Genomic DNA, 27,467 nt, shown 5'->3' on the forward strand with positions numbered 1-27,467 from the left:
TTCCTCTGTGAGGCATTTGACAGATTAAACAAAAGGCTGCGAACACTAGTCTATGGTGTCTGATTGTGTTGATAGTAAAATGTTACTGCATAAGTTGGACACTTGCACTGACAACACGCAATACGACAATTCGAGTTCAATACTCATTCCACAGATCAGACATTGATTCAACGTTATCGTACAGATAATTATTTCACATTCTTTAAAGAACGTTAAAATATGAAATTCAAAGCTCTGGCCTTATTTTCGCATATATCGACATCTTGTTGTGTGAAGTATCGAAGAGTTCGTGGGTAATGTCGAAGGGCGCCTTGCTTTGCACAATTTCAGAGGACACCTGTAGGCGCCTTTGGGTCAGATTTCAATCTTCTGCTACACAGTGAGAGACTATTACCGGGTCTCAAAAAATCAACCTTTTAATCATTTTGCGCAGTGTAATTGCCACACAGGTTTCACCTGAACATTACTAGTTATAACCAAGATACAAAACTGTGGTGTTAAAACAGGATTAGTTTGCGTGGCGAGCATGATGATTTAAACAAAGCAGATAAAGTGGTGTAGGAAAAGATGAATCTAGACGTATGTGTCTGATTTGTACGCTGGTGTGAAGCGGTTTCTGATGCTGCACTTAACACTGAATTGCGACTTCAGTGTTCGTTAGCATTGCACCAAAACTTTTCGCCTATGTCGGTTGATACTTTCACTGGCTTCTCATTACAATTAAAGAGGAAATTTGAAAGCAGAATACTAATTACCGATGAGTAACAAACTGCGGAGAGCCTAATATTTATACTGGGTATTTGCAGCTAGAGCCATTTACTTTAAAATTATAATATATTTGAATAGCTGACAGTATCCTGATTGCTGCGGTGACATTTGTGAGGTCCTTCTAGCAGTTTATTAAAGTATATATAGAATAGACAACGTCAATAAAGTATGAATAATGAAATATGAACAAACATACAACCTCTCATATAAGCTACTTGATAACATCTGCTGTAAAGTTCGTTAGAGGGCAGATTGCATGGTCACGAGAAAACGATTGTCATTTATTCGGTTAATACTCCAAAATATTCTAAAATAACAGATATGTCAGCCAAGTAATTACGGCTTCAATGAATGTAAGCAACGTTAATGATCAGGTCTTTCGTATGTTTTTACTTTTAATCGGCATAAATAAATCACTCTTATAACACGAGGGTTGTAACTTAAATAGTGGAACTTAAATAGTGGCAACTATTTATTCACAACCGTTACAAAAGATATACATGTTTGCGCTGTCCTTCAAAGTAGTCACCAGCGTTGTGTAGAACCCGTTGCCAGCGATGTGGAAGGAGTAGTATACCGTTAGCAGAGCCTGTTCTGTTGATGCTGCGAATGGAGCGGTCTACTGCCTGTCGAACCTCTGGAACAGTTCTGAAGCGAATGCTACGAAGTGGTTCCTTCATCTTCGGAATGAAATCAAAGACACAAGGACTTTAGTCCGGGGAGTATGGTGGGTGGTACAGTACTTCCCAGTCCCATCGACCGATCAGAGCAGCCACAGCTTGCACTGTATGCGCCCGCGGATTGTCATGCAAAATGATGAGTGAGTTGCGCAGGAAGTTTCGCCGCTTCTTTCGCAAAGATGGTCGCAGGTGATGCTCCAAAAACGAACAGTGATACTGGGCACTGACGGTCTGCGTGGAGGAACGTAATGCATTCAGATAACACCATCACAGTCGTAAACGAGAATCACCATAACTTACGCCATACTGGGGCTCTGACGCACTTTCGACTTTCGCGGTAATCCATAATGACGCCATTCCTTCTATTGGCGTTTCAGTTTTGGCTCGTACGATGTGGCCCATGTCTCATCCAGTGTTACGGTAAGGCATAAGAGAGCCTCTCCTTCGCGCTCATAGCGCTCCGAGTGCGTCTGAGCAGCGTCGTAACGCATCCATTTCTGCATTTTCGTCAAGTCATGGGGAACCCATCGTGATACAATTTTTCGCGTGCCCAGGCGTTCGTTCAGGATGCCAAGCACAGTCGTACGCGCTAACCCGGTCTCGTGGGCGAACTCATGAATCGTATGGCGTCGATCGCTGTCCACTAACGCGGCAACAGCATGCACGTCTTCTTCAGAGACGCTAGAACGATCTGCCCGATGCATGTCTGCCACAGTTTTCCGACCTTCTTCTACGTAGATACATATTCATACTTGTTTGCTTATAAAGAAATTAACTGCAGTGTCATTTTTTAATAAAAATAAATACAAAGTTTGTGCTTATTCAGTCCAGTACCTCCTGATGACAGCATCTAATGAATTTGCCTTTTTTCTTATATCCTCAATTGTACGTTTACGTGCTTCGAGAATTACCGACCAATCACATTTATTTCTAAAAGACATTTGTGCTTCGAATTTCTTGGTTCCCACGGGTACCTACAAAGTATATATTACACTATAACAAATATTACGTTCACACAACGCCACTCCATCTCTCACGCAATTCATCTCTGATCCATAAAAAGAAAGCGTTCAGCGACGACTCATGTTAAAATACATACTCACACAAGACTCGCACCAGCGACTTCCGCTACGATAATCGCTAACGCCACCCTTACATCACAGACGCCTAGCCAGCAATCTACTTGCGACGTCTGGAGAGAAATCTACCCAACCCCTGAGGCGTCCCCCAGCGGTGTTTACTCGTGTTTGTGCGCCCACACGGAGACTTTCACCGCTGTCCATTACATTTATTCGTTAAACAGCTTCATTAGTTTCATCACAAGTCATCCGCAGAATATTTTACCAACGTCCATTTTCACAATAAGTTTTGAAAGTTAATGAAACATTTCTTTCTGTAGTTCTATTTATTTGTTGTTGCAAATATGTTCCACTATGTTAATACGTATTTCAGTTAAACGTTCTAATGTGTTTAATAAATGAAGACCTCAGCGACAATGCCTGATTTCCTGTAGTAAAAGGCCTACATGCATCAAATGAAAACAGATGTAAACCTGAAAACCGAATACTTTGGTCTCGTTTTGGTCAATGGGAACGAACACACAGCTGAGGACTGACAAGTGAGAAATAAAAAGCGAGAGCAGAGAAGTGACAATCAAGGAAGGTGAACTAAGAAATGAGATGGAAGACCTGAAAACCCAGAACTTAAAAGGGAGAACTAAGAAGCAAAACCTGAAAAGTGAGACCCAGAAACTTAGAACTGCGAAGCGTTTCCCGAGAACCAAAAACTTAGAAGCGAGAACTAAGAAGCAAGAACTAAAAAGCTACACCCGAAGACTGTGAACTTAGAAGCGAGGATTAAGAAGCAAGTACTGAGAAGCGAAACCGGAAAACCGGGGACTTAGAAGCGAGAACTAAGAGGTGAGATCCAAAGTGAGAACTAAAAAGCGAGACCTGGAAAACGAGAACATAGAAGCCAGAACTGAGAACCGAGACCCGAAAACCGAGAATTTAGAAGCGACAGCTTAAAAGGGAGAACTGAGCAGTAAGATACAAAAACTGAGAACAGAGAACTAAAAACCGAGGGCCGAGGTCGGTTCCCGAGAACAACGTGAACTCGCTGGAATCAAGAACTTTGTAGTTATCGACTCTCGGTTTGTCCACCATTAGCGGGAGTCGGTCGGAAGAACTTTTGGCGATCGGTCGTAGTGAATGATTGTTAGGTAAGTCGTGAGACTTCGACTTTGAGATGATACGCCCGTCGATGAAAAGAGAGTTGGTCGCGCGAAGTGGTTCAATGTTTACTAAAATTGCTAATCAAGTGGCTCATTTAACAGCAGTAGCATATAGAATACTAAGGAATGACGAGATACACTTGAAGTTCTCTAATGTTGTAGATACAGCACTAAAGAGTGGTCCCGTAGGCAGTACAGTTGAAGAGGAATGGACGTCTCTAGAAAGAGCAATCATAAAAGCTGAAAAGAAAAAACATAGGAACCACAAAAATTTTCAGGAAAATTCAGGAATACAGAAATACAAGTCATTGAGGAATGAAATACGTATGAGGTGCAGGGAAGCTAAGACTAAATGGCTGCATGAAAAATGTGAAGAAATCGAAAACGAAATGGTAGTCGGAAGGACTGACTCAGCATCTCAGCATATACGGAAGTCAAAAGAACCTTTGGTAAAATTAAAAGCAAGGGTGGCAACATTAAGAGTGCAACTGGAATTCCATTGTTAAATACAGAGGACAGAGCGGAAAGGTGGAAAGAGTTCACTGAAGTCCTCTGTGAGAGGAAAGATTTGTCTGATGAGATAAAAGAAGAAATAGGAGTCGATTTAGAAGGGAATGGGGATCCAGTATTAGAATCAGAATTTAAGAGAGCTTCGGCGGACTTAAGATCAAATAATCCAGAAGGGATCGATAACATTACATCCGGATTTCTAAAATCATTAGGAGAAGTGGCAACAAAACGACTATCCACATTGGCGTGTAGAATGTATGACTCTGGCAATATACCGACTGACTTTCGTAAAAATATCATCCACTCAATTCCGAAGACTGCAAGAGCTGACAAGCGCGCTAATTATCGCATAATCAGCGTAACAGCTCATGCATCCAAGATGCTGACAAGAATAATATACAGAAGAATGGAAAAGAAAATTGAGATGTGTTACATGAGGATCAGTTTGTCTTTAGGAAAGGCAAAATCACCAGAGAGGCAATTCTGACGTTGCGATTGATAATGCAAGCAAGACTAAAGAAAAATCAAGACACGTTCATAGGATTTGTCGACCTAGAAAAAGAGTTCGACAATGTAAAATAGTGCAAGATTTTCTAAATTCTGAGAAAAATAGGGGTTAACTATAGGGAGAGACGGGTAACATATAATATGTACAAGAACCAAGGGGGAACAATAACAGCGGACGACCAAGACGAAATACTCGTATTAAAAAGTGTCAAATACAGTGATGTAGTCTTTCGCCCCTACTGTTCATACATCGAAGAAGCAATGATGGAAATAAAAGAAAGGTTCAGAAGTGAAATTAAAATTCAAGGTGAAAGGATATCAATGAAACGATTCGCTGACGACATTGCTGTCCTGAGTGAAAGTGAAGAAGAATTACATGATCTGCTGAATGGTATGGACAATCCAATGAGTACAGAATAGGGATTGAGAGTAAATCGAAGAAAGACAAAAGTAGTGAGAAGTAGCAGAAATGAGAACAGCGAGAAACTTATCTGGATTGATGGTCACGACGTATATGAAGTAGGCAGCAAAACAACCAAGCAAGGCGGACATCAAAAGCAGACTAGTCCTGGCAAAAAGGGCATTCTAGGCCAAGAGAGGTCTACTAGTATCAAACATTGGCCTTAATTTGAGGAAGAGATTTCTGAGAATATACTTCTGGAGCACAACATTGTATGGCAGTGAAACATGGATTGTGAGAAAACCGGAACAGAAGAGAATCGAAGCTTTTGAGATGTGGTACTACAGACGAATGTTGAAAATTAGATGGACTGACAAGGTAAGGAATGAGGAGGTTCTGTGCAGAATCGGAGAGGAAAGGAATATGTGGAAAACACTGACAAGGAGAAGGGACAGGATGATAGGGCATCTGTTAAGATATCAAGGTCTGACTTCAATGGTACTAGAGGAAGCTGTAGAGGGCAGAAACTGCAGAGCAAGACAGAGATTGGAATACATACAGCAAATAATTGAGGTTAGGTTGCAAGCGCTATTCTGAGAGGAAGAGGTTGCCACTGGAGAGAAGTTCGTGGCGGGCCGCATCAAACCAGTCAGAGGACTGATGATTCATACATATATATATATATATATATATATATATATATATATATATATATAATTCAGCGAAGTCTGTTTATAGGGGAAAAATATTATATCAACTATATGACAATCAAATCCCCGATTTGTACCGTACCCCGCTTTAAGCCAAGATCAGATGGTTCAGATGGTTTTGAGCACTATAAGACATCTGAGGTCATCACTCAGTCCCTTAGAACTTAGAATTACTTGAACCTAACTAACCTAAGGACATCACACACATCCATGCCCGAGGCAGGATTCGAACCTGCGACTGTAGCAGTCGCGCAGTTCCGTACTGTAGCGCCTTTAGGCCAAGAGAGAAGCAACAGATCTACGCCACGATAAGCAGTGAAAGTATAATGAAAGGTCCGTTATAAATACCAGACCCCAGACCGACCCAAAAACTGCTCTAATACTGCGACAGTAACTGTTAAAGTATAAATTCAACAGCGTGATACAATTGAGGCATAGACGTATTGCTTCCCAGTGACGTGCTAATATCCACACACAATACAAAATGTATGTATGTTTGTATATATGTATGATATAAAGGTAAAGTTGTAAATGTGGACCCCCTCTTTGGGTTTTACTTAAAGGTACCTTCTTTTATAAAAATTGTGTATTTTATACCTTCATTAACAACTATAAGAAGTTCAAGGAATGATGTGAGGTGAAATAATGATTAGTATCCATTATTTCTATTCGAAAGCAAAGATTTACAAAAAGTTTGTAAAATGGAACTTAAAAAAAGGAGTTGCAAATAAGGACATCCACAGAAAGGTCAAGAAATCTTTTGAAATATTTTAATGAAATGGGTTAAAACAGTACAAAATGGTAGACTAGTCTAAAAAAAAGCAACTTTCATACATTTATGCATGAAATCTGAAATTATTTATAGTAATCGCAAACGTAGGTAGCTCCTTAAGCACCAGCACAATCTAAGTGTGCCCACATTTGGCACATCATACATTTAATCCACACCTCTCCTCTCTTGTCCTGAGAGAACTTTTCATCACAAAAGATGCAACTTGCATGTCTTGAGTCTGGTGTATCCCCATCGTTCACATCAAGGTCATTACCGCTGCCCACAAGGTGAGTCTAATGATGAATCAGATAGTTTTGTGGAACAAATTTTCTTTTTTTGAAGACCTTTGGATTTTGCACTTCTATCCGCAGGACGGCCTCTAACCCCAGGGAAACTCAACGACCTCTTGTTGACAGCACTTTTGTCAAGCGACATTGTCAACTGATCTTTGTATGACGTTCCAGTAATGTGGCAGGCAGTTGCTGCTTTTTGTCCCCGCCTTGCGGTTCTCTTATTAATGTTGGGGACAGGAGATATGTCGAACAATGAAACTGCATTTGTTTAAGTCCCTGGAGAACTTCCTGGTGTTTCAATGGCTTCATCATCTGGCATAGCTAGAGCCTGATGTGACGGTACATCAGGTTAACTCGAGGAAGAATCAGATGATGTTCGATGGTCCATAGATAGCAAGTAGAGGCTCATATGATTCAGAAGCATTAGGCATCTGTTCCACTGTGGGGCAAGTTTTTCTTGCGACCAAGTCAGCAGCTATGAAATCAGCTTCGCTGAAGAAGTAACGGTTAATAGGGTACAACCCAGTTACTTTGAATCCGTTTATTGCTATCTCAGCTGACTGTGGACGAAGGTTGTCTCGGCCAAAACCCTTCATAACCTCGTAGAGTGTGAGAAGACGCCAATTGTGATGCAACCATACTCCCACTGCATCGCTGTAGTACGTTTTCAGAGGTCCCATGAACGCCTTATCTAGAGGCTGCAGTTTGTGAGTGCAATGTGGAGGAAGTGAGATGATAGTCACGTGGTGTTCTTTCGCCAAGTCAGTCACAGGTGGATTTCGAATGTGGCTATAATTACCATCCAAGACGAGGAGAACAGGCCTTTGTTCAGTCGGACATGTTTCTCAATGAAGTGAACGAACCATCGCACCATGGGGGGGACAGCCTCTCATTAGAGCTTGGAATATGTTGGTTCTACGGAAAATTATCATTGGCGGAACATAATGTCCCGAAGTGCTAAGGCAAGCGATAACTGTGATTGTAGCCCCTCTTTCTGCAGACATTAGAGCTGCAATTTGTTTCTTCCCTTTCATCCCTATCACTTTTGGAATTTTGCTTTGGACAATGGACAGGCCTGTCTCGTCCACGTTATACACTCGGTCTGCTGGATAAGAGTGTTTGTTCAAAGCGTCTGCCAATAAATCAAAGAAAACCATCACATTCTCTTTATTGAAGCCTAAGGCTGTGGCATATGAAGTTCCAAAAGGTTTGAGAATTGACAGCTGATCCTTATGTCTCTCAACAAAGAGGCCAACCCAAGCTCGTCCTGCTTTCCCTCCTTTGAAAGGGGTTGTCAAACTATTTACCTGGGCAAGTAAACATGCCATTTGTCTCAAATCCGTGAAAGTGAACCCAAAGAATTTTTGCTCATCTCAAGGAAATAAGAAACCATCTGTTTTTCGACCTCTACATTTAAAATCGGTTTTCTTCCAAGATTTGTCTCTTGAACCGCTTGCTAAGGGATTTTATCAAGTTTTAGGAAATTTATGCAAAGTGATACTAGGCATTCGTAAAGTTATTGCAGCTCCTTTCACAGAAGCCTCCTTTGCTTTCACAGCTGCTATGCCACGTACGATCTGAGATTTATCCCACTGATGCCTCTGGCTCTTACATCCATAGAGCTTCTTCGTTCTCGACATTCTATGAGGACGAACAAAAGCACTAGGGTCTATTATCGCAATTTGAAAATTTTATTTGTTTGTTTGCTGTGTGTGAGTTGTATATATGAACTTTAAACAAAATTAGATTACCCATATCCCCATAAAATTATTTAAATGTTTTACACTGTTTAATAGAAGAGACTGTGTAATTATGAGCTCTCCTTAAATAGGGGCCCACTTTTACACGAAACCACTGGGCCCATTTTTGCACCAACCATTCTTCAGCAACATGGCCACTATCACGTCTAACCTAAAGGCGTGTGTAACGTAAAACTTGCTTCTAAAAGTAGCTTAAGCTTCCGTTATTCCTGACATCACTGAGAAATTGCTTTAAACTAATCAGAAGGATATAAAAAGAAAACGATTTCACATACCTGCCAAACGTTTGCAGTCCCCAACATTCACCAATTCGCACAATAATCGACGCTGTAACTACGCTACTTGAAACAATGCTTCCAACTGTTCACTGCTAACGTCTATCAACAACAGGCACCGTTTCAGTCCTGGTCGCCAGACTGCAGCACTTCCCATACCCTCTTCCTGAAGGATGTCCATTTTTACACCTTTTCCTCTACTACTCATCTTTTTCAGCTACTATAACTATATATGTCGAAGTAATCAGCGACCAGTTTTCTCAGGCACCTAGTGCCCTTCTTCAGAAGGTTTTTACTGTGGTATTATTTGAGAGTGCCTGGTTCTTATTGTTAACACTTGCAAATAATGCTATAGTTATAACGTTCTGAAGAAGGGCAGTAAGTGCCTCAAACCAGTTAAGAAATTAAATTTCCTTTATCCAATTGGTTGCTGATTATTTCAATATATGTTTATGTATGCATGTTCCACATCTCCTCCCGAATTGCTGCAAAGATTTCAACCAAACTTTGTGCAAATATAGCCTATTGTTTGGAAAGGATCGCTATGTGGCTAAGTACCACCTACTTATTTTAAGGGATAGGGGTAGAGATAACGAAGTGCGATCCACGACGCGGGAATGCCCAGACTTTGTTCATCCAACATGAAGGAAAGAGCACTTACTGACTTTTAAATAACTTTACACATAATTTCAAATCTTTGCAAAAGTTTCTCGCTGACAACCACCATAAAACTATGACAGGAAAAAACATTTATCGCTTAGTACATTTTCGCTGTTCGTGTAGTACAACTGCCATATACAATAAAGCATAATTATTAAAATTAAAACCATAAAACCAAAAAAAAATAGAATGATAAGAACTCAAATAAAGAAAAAAAATTAAACAATTAATTTATCTTACCTTGCAACAACATTATCAAAAAAATTAATCAATGAAGAATAAGTATTAAAACAATAATAATAAAACGATTTATATTCTTTTCTCCTGATATATAATTCCCAATGTTCAGAAATCTGTTGCTTAAACCACAGATTTATTCCAATTTTAATTGAAAGAACTTCAGTAAATTTATTTATAAATCTAATTTCAACCACCAAAATTTATCAAATTAGGACTAATAATTAAAAAACCTATAGAAAGAATAAATATTAAAACAATAATAATAAAACGATTTATGTTCTTGAAATGTTAAAATTTATTTGTAGCTCTTTTTATGATACACTGAAAATCATTCTGTGCAAATCAGGATATCTTTACTAGTAACCGTATTCGTGACACTTTCCAGACAGTACTGACATAGACCACTGAATGTGTCTGCAAAATTGTATCACTATATACATTGAGATGTGTCGGAAACTGCTGCATCATGCCTGATGCTTAAATTTATTATTTCGCTGCTACTGAATATATTTACAACATAGTTCACATACCGTATCCACATATGGCGTTGAATGTACCTGCAAAATCATATCACTGTATGACACACAGTTCAGAAGAGACAACGCCATAAAGATGGAGTTGCCTCAAAACAAAAGGGCGGGGGTGTGTACAAATGTGTATGTGCAACATGTTAAATATATGTGAAATTTGTGTGTGTAGGCAAATCATTGCATAAAAACACTTAATCACCTAAATCGATTTGAACTAAACTGAGGCACACTTATTACTCACTTGCTATCTGCAAAAAATACTGTGGGAGGTAACAAGTCCCTCCCGTTTGGGTGGGTGTTATAAAATGCAGAGACAACAGTGGGAGGAAGAGACAGGCAGAGAGAGGGGGGAGGAGGAGATGCATACAGATATGGAGGAAGAGATGACAGATAGAAGAAGGGGGCAGGGAAACGGACAGAGACGGGGACAGATAGAGAGACGAGGACAGGGTGGTGTGGCAGTGTGGTAGGAGGACATGGACAGAGAGAAGCGGGAGGAGAGGATGGACAGAGAGAGGGGGAAGAAGATATGGGCTGAGAGAAGAGTGTGGAGGAGATAGAGGGGGCAGGAGGAGGTGGTCATTGGGGGGAAAAGTAGATGGACAGAGTGGGGTGAAGTGGATGGACAGAGAGATGCAGAAGTAGCAGATGGGCAGAGAGAGGGGCAGGAGGAGATGGCCAAAGAATGGGGACTGGAGCATGTGAACAGAGAGAGGGGGAGGAAGAGTTGGATGGAGAGGTATCAGAGGAGACAGACACAAAGGCGAAGGGGCAGAATAAAACTGGAATAAATCCATACCCAGGTGCACAGCTGGTTGAAGTATATAACGTTTAATAGTCGCTTTTGACTTACTTTGAAAGCAGACTCCTGAAGGAGTAATTGGGTGGCTGGCACAATTAAAATCGGCATCCCTGGACAGTTGTGATGAAAATCTCCTTGTAATGTAGTTGATAAGAAGCCCATCTGATAGTATGCTGCCACTCGTCTGTTTAATTCCATTACCATTCTTGACTTTGCCAGTGATTCTAGAGAGCATAACAAATTCCTCATTCTTTTCGTAAGAAGATGAACAAATGCAGATTTAAAAAAGACATGCTATTATAGGTACTCAGTTAATTTACAGTCAGTTAAGTCAAAAAACAGGAACACTTTTGAAAAAGAAAATGTTAAATGCAGTAGGGTACAACCATTTAAAATAAATAGTTCCATGTCGAGTATGAATTGTTCCTTTGCTGTCTTCTTTTCTACAGAACCTCAGTCTTTATTTGACCCAGGAATAAGTCGATAGTGGTTATATTAAATCTGACTTGCCAGCTGAGTTGGTAGCCTTTCTAACTGCCCCACAGAAGTCCTTGGTGCAATCCCCAGTGATGTCAAGGGTTTACATTGGGGGAGGTGGGGGGGAGTGAAGACAAAGTTATGACCACAGCTGAAGAGAACCTTTAAGGAGAAATAGTCGCTCCAGTTTAGAAAACCGAAATAATGTCTAAGAGAGGTGTATGCCAAATATAAGCGTTGTTAGACGGTAGAACTTAGCCATGACAACAGGGTTAATTTTTTATGGCATTACTGAAGTATTAGTTCCACGATTTGAGTGACTGACGCAAACAATGCTAAACATAAACTGCATTGGGATTACTGCATTCAGATTGGAAGGTAGCTCCTCCAGAACATGGTCAAGTTTATACTTGCACTTTCAGGCTCAAATCCTACTTGAGAGGTGAGCGTAATACGAGATAATTGTGGAATTTGAGTTTCTCTCGGCCTGTTATTCAAACAACAAGTAGAATGCACCAAGGTGACGTCTTCAACAACTGCTAGTATTTCAGCATGTGCACGCCCACAGCCTGCACACAATGTCAAGGCACCGACAGTGAATATTAACTAACAACAGGTCAACAAGCAGCATTAATTCTGTCCCTATGTTTAAGCAGGGACAGAGCCTGATTCCAAGCAAGAGCTAAACATGTGTAACACAATTGGCTTAGAAGCTCTCTGATTGGCCTGTTGCAAATAAAGGGACATACCTTAATGGGGAGAATGGGTATGGCTTAGGAATATGGAGGGGAGTTTGGTGAAGGCAGTAGAGTGGGAGAGATTAGTGGGGACGAGAAGTGGATAGTCTGGTGGAGCGGAAGTGCAGGCAAGGTCATGCTCAAGGTCAAAGGTCAAATTTGGTTCAGAGTGCCACTACTTTTTTACTTCCGCCCAAAAAATGCATTATGAAGAAACTTTCTGGGTGGGAATACACGTTTATCAAATGTCTTTGTCATCTTCCTAAAAGACAAACAGATCGTTTTGTCCTCCCAAAGAATCCAACAAAGGCAACGAATTATTTTCTGCAACTGGTAAGGCGTTTCAGACGAAATGTATAGAATTACTGTTTCATTTTCTATCAGATTTTATACACTGATTACAAGATTTTTGCAAGTAAACAGCGCTTTTATAATTTTTGGTCCTAATTCGTGTTGAGGTTTCTGAAGACAGGTATACAGATACACGCTCATTTTTGTGCCAACAAAAATATAAAGTGGGGTTTCGTGCAGTTAGTTTTATTTTCCCACGGAACATGACTGGGAGCGTTATACACAGCAGTTGCAGAGATAACACGAGCTACGTATTCACGTGAAACTTTAATTTCCCTATAGTTTTACCGCAAAGTGGCGTACACTCTACATGTTTACTTGCAGAAAATTAGTAATTTTACGACTCTCTATTTCATGATTTCTTGAGTCTGCTAAGCCAGCACGAAAAAGCCTGAGAAATCACCAATGTCGATTTCAATTTTGATTTGATGGACCCAGTGTAATAAATCTCCATTAGTGTGGATATGGTTCAAATGGCTCCGAGCACTATGCAACTTAACTTCTGAGTCATCAGTCGCCTAGAAAAAAATGGCTCTGAGCACTATGGGACTTAACAGCTGTGGTCATCAGTCCCCTAGAACTTAGAACTAATTAAACCTAACTAACCTAAGGACATCACACACATCCATGCCCGAGGCAGGATTCGAAGCTGCGACCGTAGCGGTCACGCGGTTCCAGACTGCAGCGCCTAGAACCGCACGGCCACACCGGCCGGCAGTCGCCTAGAATTTAGAACTAATTAAACCTAACTAACCTAAGGACATCACACACATCCATGCCCGAGGCAGTATTCGAACCTGCGACCGTAGCGGTCGCGCGGCTCCAGACTGTAGCGCCTAGAACTGCACGGCCACTCTGGCCGGTCAATGTGGATACATTGCCTCTAACGTACAGTTCTAAATCTTTCGAGTAGTTTTCCTTTCATATTTCTCCGAGTTTCGTTTTTATGGAGACTTGTTTCTACGAGTAGTTATTTACCCTCACTAGTGCACCTCACGTTCAAATTTTACAAATTGGAATCGATTTTGCTACCACTAGCTTTAAGTGTTTATCTCCTCCTTCAAAGCCTCTTCTTTGTCACTGAAAGTCATTGCGTACACAACTTGCTGTCTTTGGGACTCTCAACTGGTACAACTAGTATCGCTTGACTTACGATTCCAGTATCGTTAGAGATGTTTCTTTTAATGTTTCTGCAATTTATATCGGAATGTCAACGTCCTTCGATTATATTTCCAAGAGAACAGCCAAAAAACCACACCTGTTAGTGTGTCTTAAGTATAACTTGTTGCTTTCTGTTGATATCGCATTCTTCATATATTATCTTTGAAATGTTGAGAGTTAACAGCATACCGGATTACTACCCTTCCGGATAACTATGCGTTTAAGACGCCTCTTCCGGGACGGTGTGGTACGCTGGCCTGAGATGGAGTCGCCCCAACGGACTATCGCTGAGGGTCGGTGTACTGGCCAGCCTCGATGTGATTTTTAGGCGGTTTCTCACATCCCACTAGATGAATACTGGGATGGTACTCAAGCCCCACCTCAGTTACACTACTGACAAACACTTAGAAAATGTTCACATGAATAACACTGCACACAGACTGATGGGATGCACACATTCCGTCCCAGCGGGGGAGGAGGGGGTCACGAAGTAGCGGTAGGAAGGTATCTGGCTACCCCTTGCACCGATTTGGGACAAAGGCACAATAAAAAGAAGAGGAAGAAGAAGAAGAAGAAGAAGAAGAAGAAGAATGGCATTACACATTACTGTGAAACTCTGGAATCTGCACATTGATAGATTCTACTAACAGGTATATACAATACCGCAAAAGGGACTGGTAACTATTGTCGTTTGTGAATACCGAAAGAGCTTCAAATTCGACGGAACCGTTAAGTACTGTGTCACAGGAGCTAATAATGCAAATGAATATTACTTTACAAATTACCGTTGGGTTACGTCGTGTCATATGTTTATCGGTGTGCTGTCAGCCAAAGCTGTGCACCAACCACGTTGCTCATGCACATTCAGCTTAACCATAGCAACACCAACACATTTTCTACAATGTGCGTTACCAAGGGGTCACCTTTAAAAAAAACAGATTTGTTAATTGTTATTGGCTTATATCAACAACATACCTTTCAAAAAGGTGCTGATGTGTCATTAGGGTCCATTGACTGAAAATATTTTAGCATACCGCTAGCAGTATCAATGCACATTCAAAAATGCACACTGCCGATGGAGAGATAACTTATGACCATCGAAAAAAGAATTAAAAAATGCAAATTTCGTTAATTATTGTTGACTTTTACGCACAATATATTATTTGAGGAGGTATTGATATGCAAGTAAGGATACTGAATATAATATTTGGAGATGAAAGCAAAATCTAAGACTGAAACTTTTGGGAAAAATTTTAAACTTTTATTGAATTAGATAGAACAATTCATTAAAACCATAGGTATTTTTTAAATTTTAAAATATAGAGTAACTGGCTAGATTACAATATTTTCAAAAGGTGGGCATAAAGTACTCCCGCCCCCCCTCACCACCACCCTTGATATTGCGAGGGATAAAACCCCACTAGGATGAACATTTCTCCAGTTGCATGGTGGGCAATGGTATAGGAAATTCTCAATAATTTTTCAAAAATACTTGCAGTGCATCTTAGCAGATAAAGTTTGATAGAGTATTTGTTTGTGTGTATTATTCTTGAACAAAAAATTTCAGGATTTGTTTCGACATTCCAGATTTGACCATTCTCTCATTAGTGTACCGGTAGGGAGTTGGTAGTATCGACTTCACAATGGAAACAAATTAACAGATGACTTAGAAGACGGTACTACAGAGAGACTTTTACCGCACGTATGTAAGGATGTGGGACAAAAAATTACTAACCTGCACGAGACATCAAGCTAACACGGCGTAATATCGCCTCTGCCTTGATAACGGCCTCATTTCTGTGAGAAAGAAAGGCCTCAAGATTTTTCAGGCATTCCATACACAGCTGAAATTCACTAACGGTTACATCTTGTGTAACTACAGTTTTCAGGACTGTTTATTGCTACGTTTCACATGCTGTTCAAAATAGTCCTTTATATTTGCTGTGGTGTTAAGATGAGATGACTTAGCCGAGGCGAGGGTGTTTGAGTGATCGTCATACCGGGAATTTATGCGTGCATCCACGTGAACAGGGCTGTTGACATCGCTAGAAGATGAGATTTTCACACAATGCTTCTCATGTGGACCTGGACGGAAGGGCAACACTCGGCGACCGAGAATGTTGAAATGTACAACCTCGTTCATGTTAACTGTAACCTCAGTAGGTGAGCCCAGGTCATGGTTCGAAAAACATCCCTAAAACGTCAAAGCATCATGCTGGTCTGAATTACAGTCTCCACCCACTGCAAGTTAAGGGTCTCACTGAGCTGTCATTGCGCTCCATACCACGCATCATTGGAAAAGTGGCCAATCTGTGACTCGTCGTACTACACTACATGCCTCCAGTCAGGTATTGACAAATTTCTGTGTTGATTGGTCCAATGACGATATGCAAATTAATGTGTCGCTGTGAGCAAAGATATATCGCGATCTATCTCACTTCGAATATCTATTACATGTAGTTTCTTTCGCAATATTCTATCGAAAACTGGAACATTTGTACTTGTATTATTCTTGTCTTCGTATACAGGACGGTAGAGTACAATCACTAAAAATGCAAATACATTGAGATGACAAAAGTCATGGGAGAGCGATATATACACTACTGGCCATTAAAATTGCTACACCAAGAAGAAAGATAACCAGATGATAAACGGGTATTCATTCGACAAATATATTATGCTAGAATTGACATGTGATTACATTTTCACGCAATTTGGGTACATAGATCCTGAGAAATCAGTACCCAGAACAACAACCTCTGGCCCTAATAACGGCCTTGATACGCCTCGGCATTGAGTCAAACAGATCTTGGATGGCGTGTACAGGTACAGCTGCCCATACAGCTTCAACACGATACCACAATTCATCTTGAGTAGTGGCTGGCGTATTGTGACGAGCCAGTTGCTCGGCCACCATTGACCAGATGTTTTCAGTTGGTGAGAGGTATGGAGAATGTGCTGGCCTGGGCAGCAGTCGAACAACTTTTGTATCCAGGAAGGCCCGTACAGGACCTGCAACTTGCGGTCGTGCATTATCCTGCTGAAATGTAGGGTTTCAAAAAATGGTTCAAATGGTTCTGAGCACTATGGGACTCAACATCTGTGGTCATAAGTCCCCTAGAACTTAGAACTACTTAAACCTAACTAACCTAAGGACATCACACATATCCATGCCCGAGGGAGGATTCGAACCTGCGACCGTAGCGGTCGTGCCGTTCCAGACTGAAGCGCCTAGAACCGCTCAGCCACACCGGCCGCCTGTAGGATTTCACAGGGATCGACGTGATGACTGGGTGTTGTGTGCTGTCCTTAGGTTAGTTAGGTTTAAGTAGTTCTAAGTTCTAGGAGACTGATGACCATAGATGTTGAGTCCCATAGAGCTCAGAGCCATCTGAACAGGGATCGAATGAAGGGTAGAGCCACGGGTCGTAACACATCTGAAATGTAACGTCCACTGTTCAAAGTGCCGTCAATGCGAACAAGAGGTCACTGAGACGTACAACCAATGGCACCCCTTACCACCACGCCGGATGATACGACAGTATGGCGATGACGAATACACACTTCCAGTGTGAGTTCATGGTGATGTCGCTAAACACGAATTCGACCATCATGATGAACATCTGACATCTGAAAGACTGAACATTTTGAAGAGAGCGATTTCGAAATTTGGGCTACAGAATGTACGGACAAATGACGGCAGGATAATGGTTAAGACCGAAAACGGAAAGAGAACAATTTGCAGTGTTAATGAACTCGAAAGCCTGTGCTTTAGAAGCTGAATCATGTCTAATCTTGCTGCCACTAACCAGTATGTTTGTATTGTTTACACTGTCAACCATAACTTAACAAATGTATTATCAAATTTTTCGTTTCTCCACACAACTATTTTTATCTCTAATTGTTTTCTAATGTAATTTTTTTATTATTTGTATTATCAACTTTTCGTTTCTCCACACAACTATTTTAATCTATAATTGTTTTCTCATGTAATTTTGTTAATTATTACATAAGGTAGTCTCACTTCCATCTTTAATTAGCAACCCCCTGATCAACTACTGCCCTCTATTACAGATATTTTCAACGACTCGTTAATCACAAGTGTTTTCCCTGAGGCCTGGAAACTGGGACAAATTCTGCCACTGCCTAAAAACGACATCGCCACAGCACCCTCTGACTACCGCCCCATCTACCTTCTTCCTGCACTATCAAAGGCCTTAGAATATACAGTCCATGACCAGCTCACCAACTACCTAACTACTAACAACCTACTAGACGAATACCAATCAGTTTTCCGCAAACATCGAAGCACAACATCCGCACTGATAAAGGTGGCAGATGACCTGAAACTTGCCATGGACAGACAAGAAGCGATTATCATTTGCTTCTTAGATTTCAGCAAAGCATTTGATACTGTCGACTTCGACATCTTACTAGCCAAACTTAGCGGTCTAAATTTCTCACCAAGTGCAGTGCAATGGTTTCGCTCATACATGACGTCTCGTCAGCAACGCGTCCTGTCCGGGAATATAAAATCACAATGGCGGCAGGTAGTGTCAGGCGTTCCCCAAGGCTCAGTACTAGGTCCCATACTCTTCTCTCTGTATGTCAATGATGTGTCATCGGTTCTGACTTATTGCAAATATCATATGTATGCTGATGACCTTCAGTTGTATCTAAGTGCGAAACCAAACAATCTTAAGAAAGCTATTGAAAACTTCAATACTGATCTCGATGCACTATCAAAATTGGCACAGGACATAGGACTAAAACTAAACCCATCTAAAACCCAAGCGGTACTTGTTGGTCACTCTAAGCTCATTAGCCCAAAACATCTGGAATCCGTACCATCTCTTATCCTAAATGGAACAAATATTAACTTCTCTCCCTCAGTAAAGAGTTTGGGAGTAATAATAGATGAAAATCTAAATTGGACAGAGCAAGTAAGTGCAGTGTGCAAAAAAGCATCACCATCCCTTCATGTCCTACAAAAATATAAAAAACTCTTCCCTTTCGATCTGAAAAAGAAATTAGTACAAACGCTTATACTCCCAATCATTGATTACAGCGATATTATCCAACAAGGCCTCTCTCAGGAAAACTCTCGACGTCTGGAACTGGTCATGAATGCCTGCGTCCGATATATCTGTGACGTTCGACTTTTTGATCACATTTCACCAGCATATGCAAAATTGTCCTGGCTGCGCACAGACAAACGCAGAGATTTTCATACACTCTGTCTCATCTACTGCCTTATAAATGTACACTGTCCCTCATATCTCTCCTCGTCCTTAACGCTTATGTCTGAACAACATGACAGAAACACACGTTCCCATCATAATAAAATCCTCTCTGTTTCACTGTATCGCTCAGTCACCTTCTCCAAGTCCTTTACAGTAGCGGGAACCCGACTATGGAATAACCTCCCTCGGTATGTTAGAGAAATTAGAAACATGTCCAGCACCAAAAAACAGTTAATGACGTATCTACTTAAGCAACAGTAATGCTTTCCTTTGTACGCGAATGCACTTCACCTCATCACTTCCCTCTTTCCCCCTCCTTAAGTCTCCCTCCCCCAAAACTCGCTATACTAGTAAACATCTACTTTACACACCAAGATATTAATGTAGATCTGCACAAATCTTCATTACTATTGCCCATTTTTCTCATGTTTATCATTATAATTTAATTTTTTTTACTGTTACTATTATTACTTTTATCAGAATTTGTATGTATAGTACTTGTAAAATACTGCCAGTACTTACTTTATTAGGTCTTAGTCATTATTCTTTATTCATATTGTAACTAGAGTAATCTAATTTTCTTATTTAAATTATTGTCATGATGTAACTCTGATGTGTAAAATGCTGAATGTGTGAAACACTGGTCCGATGTAAGAGAGGGCCTGATGGCCCTAATCTGATCAGGTTAAATAAATAAATAAATAAATAAATAAAAATAAACAGAACTTGGATTCATCCGAAAAAATGACTTTTTGCCATTCGTGCACCCAGGTTCGTCGGTGAGTACACCATAGCAGGTGCTTCTGTCTGTGGTGCAGTGTCAAGGGTAACCGCAACCATGGTCTGCGAGCTGATAGTCCATGCTACAGCAAACGTCGTCGAACTGTTCGTGCAGATGGTTGTTGGCTTGCGAACGTCCCCATCTGTTGACTCAGGGATCGAGACGTGGCTGCACGATCCGTTAAAGCCATGCAGATAAGATGCCTGTCATCTCAACTGCTAGTGATACGGGGCCGTTGGGATCCAGCATGGCGTTCCGTATTACCCTCCTGAACCCACCGATTCCATATTGTGCTAATAGTCATTGGATCTCGACCAACGCGAGAAGCAATGTCGCGATACGATAAACCGCAATTGCCATAGGCTACAATCTGACCTTTATCAAAGTCGGAAACGTGATGGTACGCTTTTCTCCTCCTTACACGAGGCATCACAACAACGTTTCACCAGGCAACGCCGGTCAACTGCTGTTTGTGTATGAGAATTAGGCTGGAAACTTTCTACATGTCAGCACGTTGTAGGTGTTGCCACCGGCGCCAACGTTGTGTGAATGCTCTGAAAAGCTAATCATTTGCATATCACAGCATCTTCTTCCTCTCGGTTAAATTTCGTGTTTGTAGCACGTCATCTTCGTGGTGTAGCAACTTTAATGGCCAGTAGTGTACATATACACTTGGTAGTATAGCGTCCCCAAGTGCAGAAGAGTAGTGTATTTATGGAGCTGTCATTCGTACAAAAATGGTTCATGTGAAAAGATTTCCGATGTGTTTATGGCCTTGCGATGGGAATTAACGAATTTTGAACATGGAACATTCCATCTCGGAAATCGCTAGGGAATTCAGTATCCAGAGATCCACAGCGTCAGGATTGTGCAGACAATACTACATTTCAGGCATTACCGCTCACCACGGACAACGCAGTGGCCGACGGATTTCATTTAACGATCGACGGCAGCGGCGGTTGCATACATTTGTCAGTGCTAACAGGCAAGCAACACTGCGAGAAATCAATGTGGGACGTACAATGAACGTATCCGTTAGGACAGTACGCCAAAACCCGGCTTTAGCAGACGACCGACGGTAGTGCCCTCGCTACCAGCACGACAGTGCCTGCAGCGACTCGCTGGGCTCGCGACCATATCGTTTGGACCATAGATGACCGGAAATCTGAGGACTAGTTAGATGAGTGCCAATATCCGTTGCTAAGATCTGATGTTAGGGTTCGAGTGTGGTGCAGACCCCACAAAGCCATGAACTCAAGTTGTCAACAAGGCACTATGCGAGCTGGTAGTGGTTCCATAATGATGTGGGCTGCGTTTACGTGGAATGGACTGGATCCTCTGGTCCAACTGACCTATCACTGACTCGATTTGGTCATGGTCGTCTACTTGGAGACCATTTGTAGCAGTTCATAGACTTCATGTTGCCAAATACCAATGTCATGTTCTGGGCCACAATTGTTCGTGATTGGTTTGAAGAACATTCTCAACAGTTCGAGCGAATGATTTGGCCCCACAGAACGCCCGACGTGACTCTAATGGAATATTTGTGGAAGTTAATGGAGAGCTCAGTTCGTGAACCAGCAACACTTTTGTGATTATCGACGACTGTAGAGCCAGATGGCTCAACATTTCTTCAGGGGACTTCCAACGCGACTTGTTGCGTCTATACCACGTCGAGTTGCTGCTCTACGCTAGGAGGTACGACACGATGTTAGAAGATGTCCCAAGACTTTTGTCACATCTGCTAAGATTAAGTCATCCAGTGTGCAGGCTTCAGGCAACTTCGGGCAGACTGTGAAGTGTTCAGCATCCTGAAGTCCTCCACACTCACAGGTTGCATCTTCAGTACGTAGTCCTACGGTTTCGAATTTTGTTCGCACGTCTTCACTCTTGTTTGGAGTCTTCCATTTTTGGTAGGGTAGCTGGTAACTGACAGCCGGCTGTTTCTTTTGGTATTGCCTGTTACTTCCATTTGCCTTGTTTCGCGGCAGTTCTGTTCTGCGAGCGGAAGGTGATGATGTAACTGCTTCACTTGTTCGAAGAAAGCTCTTTCTTGAGTTTAGCCTAGGATATAACACGTCACTGCCCAACATGGGGTACCTGAAATCATTTCCCCATTTTTTCTCTCAACCTCTGCCTCTGTTCTCTGTCTGATATCCGGGGTGCTATGCGTATAAGACGGTAGAATTCATCAACAGACGTTTGTCGTAGGAAACTAGTTATAATGCGTGATACTCGTCTCTGATCCGTCTTGGATAAGTTCTTTTTGCGAGTGAAGTTCATTACGTTGTGTTATATGGCTGCTAGTGGTATAGCTCATAAAAAAAATAATGTGACACTAGTGCAGAAATGTATTTTTGATGTGTTGGACAGGCCGCTTGATGCAACGATATATCGGGGAACTTAATTCGCAGTGAGGCATGAGAACATCCGAACACGATAGCTCCTTTCTGCCATTCTGTCACGTTTCCACTTCGCCTCATGTTATCTCATTCGAAAGAATTGACTAGCACATAGGCTCCCCTTGACCGCTATAATTTTCGTCAGTAGTGAAGGGTCACATGACTTCCTAGTACAGTGTGGGGCAAATAAACGTGGCCTGGACGAATAGATAAGGTTGGACGTGAACGTGTGCATATAACCACACCCCGTGACGTGTACGCTCGCCAATTGATCCACACTGGTTCATAGCGTAGTGCAGGCTGTATGAATTGAGTGGAACCGTGCAAAGGGGACGATAGTACTCACAGTGGTGCAGGGGGTGTTTTTTGTGGAAAGTTACGTGACAGCAGAGTTGTTGAAACGGCGTGGTCAGTTGTTTGCTGAGAAGTTTGATTGAGTCAAAGTGTCAGCAAAGAGTGTCAAGCAACGCTCAGTCAGAAAATGGCGTCAGGCAGGATTTATTTTGAACAAGTCGGAAATATTCTGAAACGGTCAGTACACCAGAAAATGTGGCTGCAAATCACCAGAAAATGCTTCAGAGTCCTACCAAATTAACCCGACGCTTGTCGCAAGAACGGCATATCACTTCGATCATGCGGACAGTACTCCACCTGGACCTACACATGCATCCCTACGATTATTTGTTGTTCATGCATCAAAACCAACAGAGACTCCTCAGCGCCTCCAGTTTTATGAGTGGCTGTTCACTGAGGTAACAATGAATGGCTTGTACATGGATCTGTTCTTCATGGCTGTCGGAGCCTGGTTTCACCTGTGTGGTTGCGTCAACTCACAGAATCATAGGTTCTGGGCAGCAGAGAGTCCGCATAACTTCCAAGAAACACCACTCCATGATCGGAAGATTGGGGTTTTGGGTGCAGTGTCTGTACGCCGCATTATTGGTCCCATCTTCTTTTATCAGACACTGATTTCGGGGCGTTGCATTGCCAACATTTTTAAACCATTTCTGGCATCGTTAATGGAGGAGGAAAAGATCTACAGCTACGTCCAACAGGACGAAACAACTGCCTATACAACTGCCCTAACCCCGTGCACATTGAACACAATTTTCACGCCAGACAAAGGTGTTAGCAGAGGCCAGTCTGGTAGCGGCCCTATGTGTTCACCCAGGTCACCCTACCTGTCAGTGAGCGATTATTTTGAGTGGGGAAACGTCGAGCCTAAGGCGTATCGCAACAACCCTTATTGACTTCAAAACTGCAGCAGAACATTTCTAATGAGTCTGCAGCAATTCCAGCTTCGATCCGCCTTCAGGAACTACTGACCAGGACCAAATAGTGCCAAAAGACGAATGGTGGTCACTTTAAACATCTGCTGTAGTCAGGTTAGTACTGTAGTCCCTTTCCTGTGGTGTGTTTCTTTGCGTCCTGGAACTCTATTCTCCGAGCCATCTCTATTTGCTTCACCCTGTACTAGGTCTACTCCGTCTACAGAACTCCAAATGGAGCAGTGTGTATTTCCGTATTTTCATAGGGAGCTGTGTACCTTTATTCATTTAGAGGCGAATATCTCTAATTGAGGCATGCCTGCAAAGGCTACGAACGTTAAAACATTCCACGTTAACGGGACTTACAGAGTAGCTCTATTGAAACGTAAGACTACGAAACCTCAGATGACTTTCAACAATAGCGGCGCTATCGGTGTAACTACACCACTTCCTGCATTTTAACCAAAAATTGGGCAATTTCCGAAACGCTCTTTATGTTATGACGTCACAGGCAATAGCAGAGAGTGTTATTGGAAAGGCAGGTACGAATGATATTGAGAGATGATGGGTAATACTGGAAGTCGCTATGGTGCTGATAGGTTGCAGTTCAGAGGTCAGGCTGAGATTTTCGTTTAGCTTTACCAGGATGCATGGTCAATATGAGGTGAACGATGAGAGTAGCTCCATACAAAATAAGACTCCGAGCGCTTCCACATCCACGTCACGACAGGAACAGTAAGTCTCTAGCCTACTATTGAGCATGTAACAGTATTCTGACCGCAAACCTCGCTGAATGATCGTAAACGATTTGATTTGGCAAAAGTTTTATTACACTGTTTTTAGTAATTAAGGGCTGGAGAGTGATAGTGTAATTCAGAATGTTTTACATACATACGTTGCAGGTTCGAATCCTGCCTCGGGCATGGATGTGATTGATGTCCTTAGGTTAGTAAGGTTTAAGTAGTTCTAAGTTCTAGGGGACTGATAACCTCAGATGTTAAGTCCCAAAGTGCTCAGAGCCATTTGAACCATTTGAACATACATATGTGATATATGGTTCAAATGGCTCTGAGCACTATGTGACTTAACATCTGAGGTCATCAGTCCCCTAGAACTTAGAACTACTTAAACCTAACTAACCTAGCGACATCATACACATCCATGCCCGAGGCAGGATTCGAACCTGCGACCGCGACCAGACTGAAGCGCCTAGAACCGCTCGGCCACACCGACCGGCTACGTGATATACTTTTATCTCTATTCGGATACGTTCAGTACCTGCTTCCTCCTCGGAGTCTACAACGTAGACACAACTGAAGTGCAGGCGCTCTTGGAGCGAAAGCACAACTGTAGCTACAGTGTCACTCCGAAGCCAACAATAGACACGGCTGTCAAAAAACAGTAACGTCGTAAGGAACCACGTAAGGCACCAACAAGAAAGCATTTCCGGCGACTGACATATAATCAGACGTGTCCGCTATGTGATATCGCTTGTTAATAGAGAGCGTATTACAGCGAAATTTTCGCTCGGAAGTTTCATCTGCGAAAGCTGTTACTAACATTATTGTATTATCAGCAATCATCGTAATGGATTGAGCGGTAACATTCGATAACATTTGACAGGTTAAGCAGAAACATTAACTCGTAACAAGGGAACGAGCAAACATGCTGCATTCAAAGATAAATGTATCGTTTGGACTGGAACTGTGCAGGGCTATAGAATAATAAGTTCTTTGTAGTTGAAGCTCGCGAATAAGTATCTCTGCGGCGATAATGGTTTTGACCTGACAATCCGTTTTCAATGGCCAGTGGAATGAATGCAGTCTTCAGTCAGCGTTATAATGGAGAATGTCGACCATTACAAAACACGAAATGCTCCTGCCAATAGACGTACGTAATGTTAAGAGAAACCGATTGCAGCATTTCGCTAATGGTACGAGAAAGTATACATCGGTTTATTTCGTAACAACATCCTCATTTGTTATTCAAATGTTCCTGTATATTCCCTTCACGGACCATTACACATAGCCTTTTCTGAATTAGTTAATAGCCAAGAATATGCAGTGCAACAAATAACATTTAGAATGGAGCAGGTTGTTGTTGAATATTACTCGTAGCATGCGTTTTAGACCTCAAACATGTTCAAAAAAACTTTATGATTGTATATGTAGCGTAAAACTGAAATACATGTACAAATTATTAGAACACGTTGTTCGCATCAAGTCATGTTAGAAATATTACAGAAACTTACACCTTTAAATATCTGGTTTACCAGTTAAAGTACAAATGTGAGACACCAATAATGCTATATATCTTACACTGTATGTGAAAAGTATCAACCAATGGTGTTTCATGTCATTTGAGTTGTTTTTGTCGTGGTCTGCAGTCCGAAGACAGGCTTGATGTAGCTCTCTGTGCTACTCTTCCTGTGCAAACCTCTTCATCTCTGAGTAACTACTGCAACTTATATGTTTCTGAATCTCACTTCTGTGTACATCTCTTGGTCACCGTCTACAATTGGTGATTCCTTGACGTCTCAGAATATGTCCTACCAACCGACCACTTCTTCTAGCCAGGTTGTGTGGCAAATTTCTTTGTTCCCTAATTCTATTCAGTACTTCCTCATTAGTTACGTGATCTACCCATCTAATCTTCAACACTGTTCTGTAGCATCACATTTCAAAAGCTTCTATTGTCTCCTTGTTTAAACTAGTAATCTTCCCTGTTTCACTTCCATACATGGCTGAACTCGATACAAATACTTTCAGAAAAGACTTCCTGACACTTAAATCTGTATTCGAAGTTAATAAATTTCTCTTCTTCAGAAACGCTTTTCTTGCCATTGCCAGTCTACATTTCCATTTCGTATCGTATCAGCTTCGGCCATCATCAGTTATTCTGCTGCAAAGATAGCAAAACTTATCTCCCACTTTAAGTGTCCTGATTTTGACTACGTTTAATTATCCTTATTTTCCTTTTGTTGACGTTCATCTTATGTTCTTCTTTCAAAATCCTGTCCATTCTGTTCAACTGCTCTTCCAAGTCTTTTGTTGTCTCTGACAAATTAACAATGTCATCGGAAAACCTCAAAGTTTTTATTTCTTCTACCTGGATTTTAATTCCTACTCCACATTTTTCTTTTGTTTCCTTCATTGCCCGCTCAATGTACAGATTGAGTAACATCGAGAATAGGCTACAACCTTGTCTCACTCCCTTCTCAACCACTGCTTCGCTTTCATGCCCCTCGACTCTTATAACTGCCGTCTGGTTTCTGTACAAGTTGGAAATAGTCTATCGCTCCCTGTATCTTATCCCTGATACGCTCAGGATTTCAGAGAGAGTATTCCAGTCAACATTGCAAAAAGCTTTCTCTAAACCTGCTATAAACTTAGATTTGCCTTACCTTAACCTATCCTCTCTGAGACGTCGTAGGGTCAATATTGCCGCGAGTATTCCTACATTTCTCCGGAATCCAAACTAATATTCGCCGAGATCAGCTCCTACCAGTTTTTCTATTCTTCTGAAAGAGTTCGTGTTAGTATTTTGCAACAATGACTTATTGAACTAATATTTGGTAATATTCACAACTGTCAGCATCTGCTTTCTTTGGAATTAGAATTACTATATTCTTTTTGCAATCTGAGAGTGTTTGCCTGTTTCATAGATCTTGCTCACAAGATGAAAGAATTTTGTCGTGGCCGCCTTTCCCAAGGCTATCAGTAGTTCTAATAGAATGTCATCTACTCCCGGGGCCTCGTTTTGACTGAGGTCTTTCAGTGCTCTGTCAAATTCCTCTCGCAGTATTACATCTCCCATCTCGTCTTCATCTTCGTCCTCTTCCATTTGTATAATACTGCCCTCAAGTACATCTGCCTTTGTATACCCTCTTTGTACTCCTTCCGCCTTT

General features: G+C 41.6%; 1 protein-coding gene across 1 annotated transcript in view; it reads right to left on the bottom strand.

Moving 5' to 3' along the window:
- Positions 1-10,119: 10,119 nt before the first annotated feature.
- The window catches only part of LOC124595017, a 103,674-nt gene continuing 86,326 nt past the window's right edge, over positions 10,120-27,467 (bottom strand). Inside the window, exons 8-9 of the mRNA XM_047133567.1 lie at positions 11,192-11,364; positions 10,120-10,365 (exon numbers count right to left, since the gene is read on the bottom strand). Coding sequence (XP_046989523.1) covers positions 10,331-10,365; positions 11,192-11,364 — 208 coding nt within the window. The 3' untranslated portion in view covers positions 10,120-10,330. The remainder of the gene's footprint in view (positions 10,366-11,191; positions 11,365-27,467) is intronic.

The sequence above is a fragment of the Schistocerca americana genome, chromosome 2 (genome assembly GCF_021461395.2).
Source record: "Schistocerca americana isolate TAMUIC-IGC-003095 chromosome 2, iqSchAmer2.1, whole genome shotgun sequence".
Classification (NCBI taxonomy): Eukaryota; Metazoa; Arthropoda; class Insecta; order Orthoptera; family Acrididae; genus Schistocerca; species Schistocerca americana.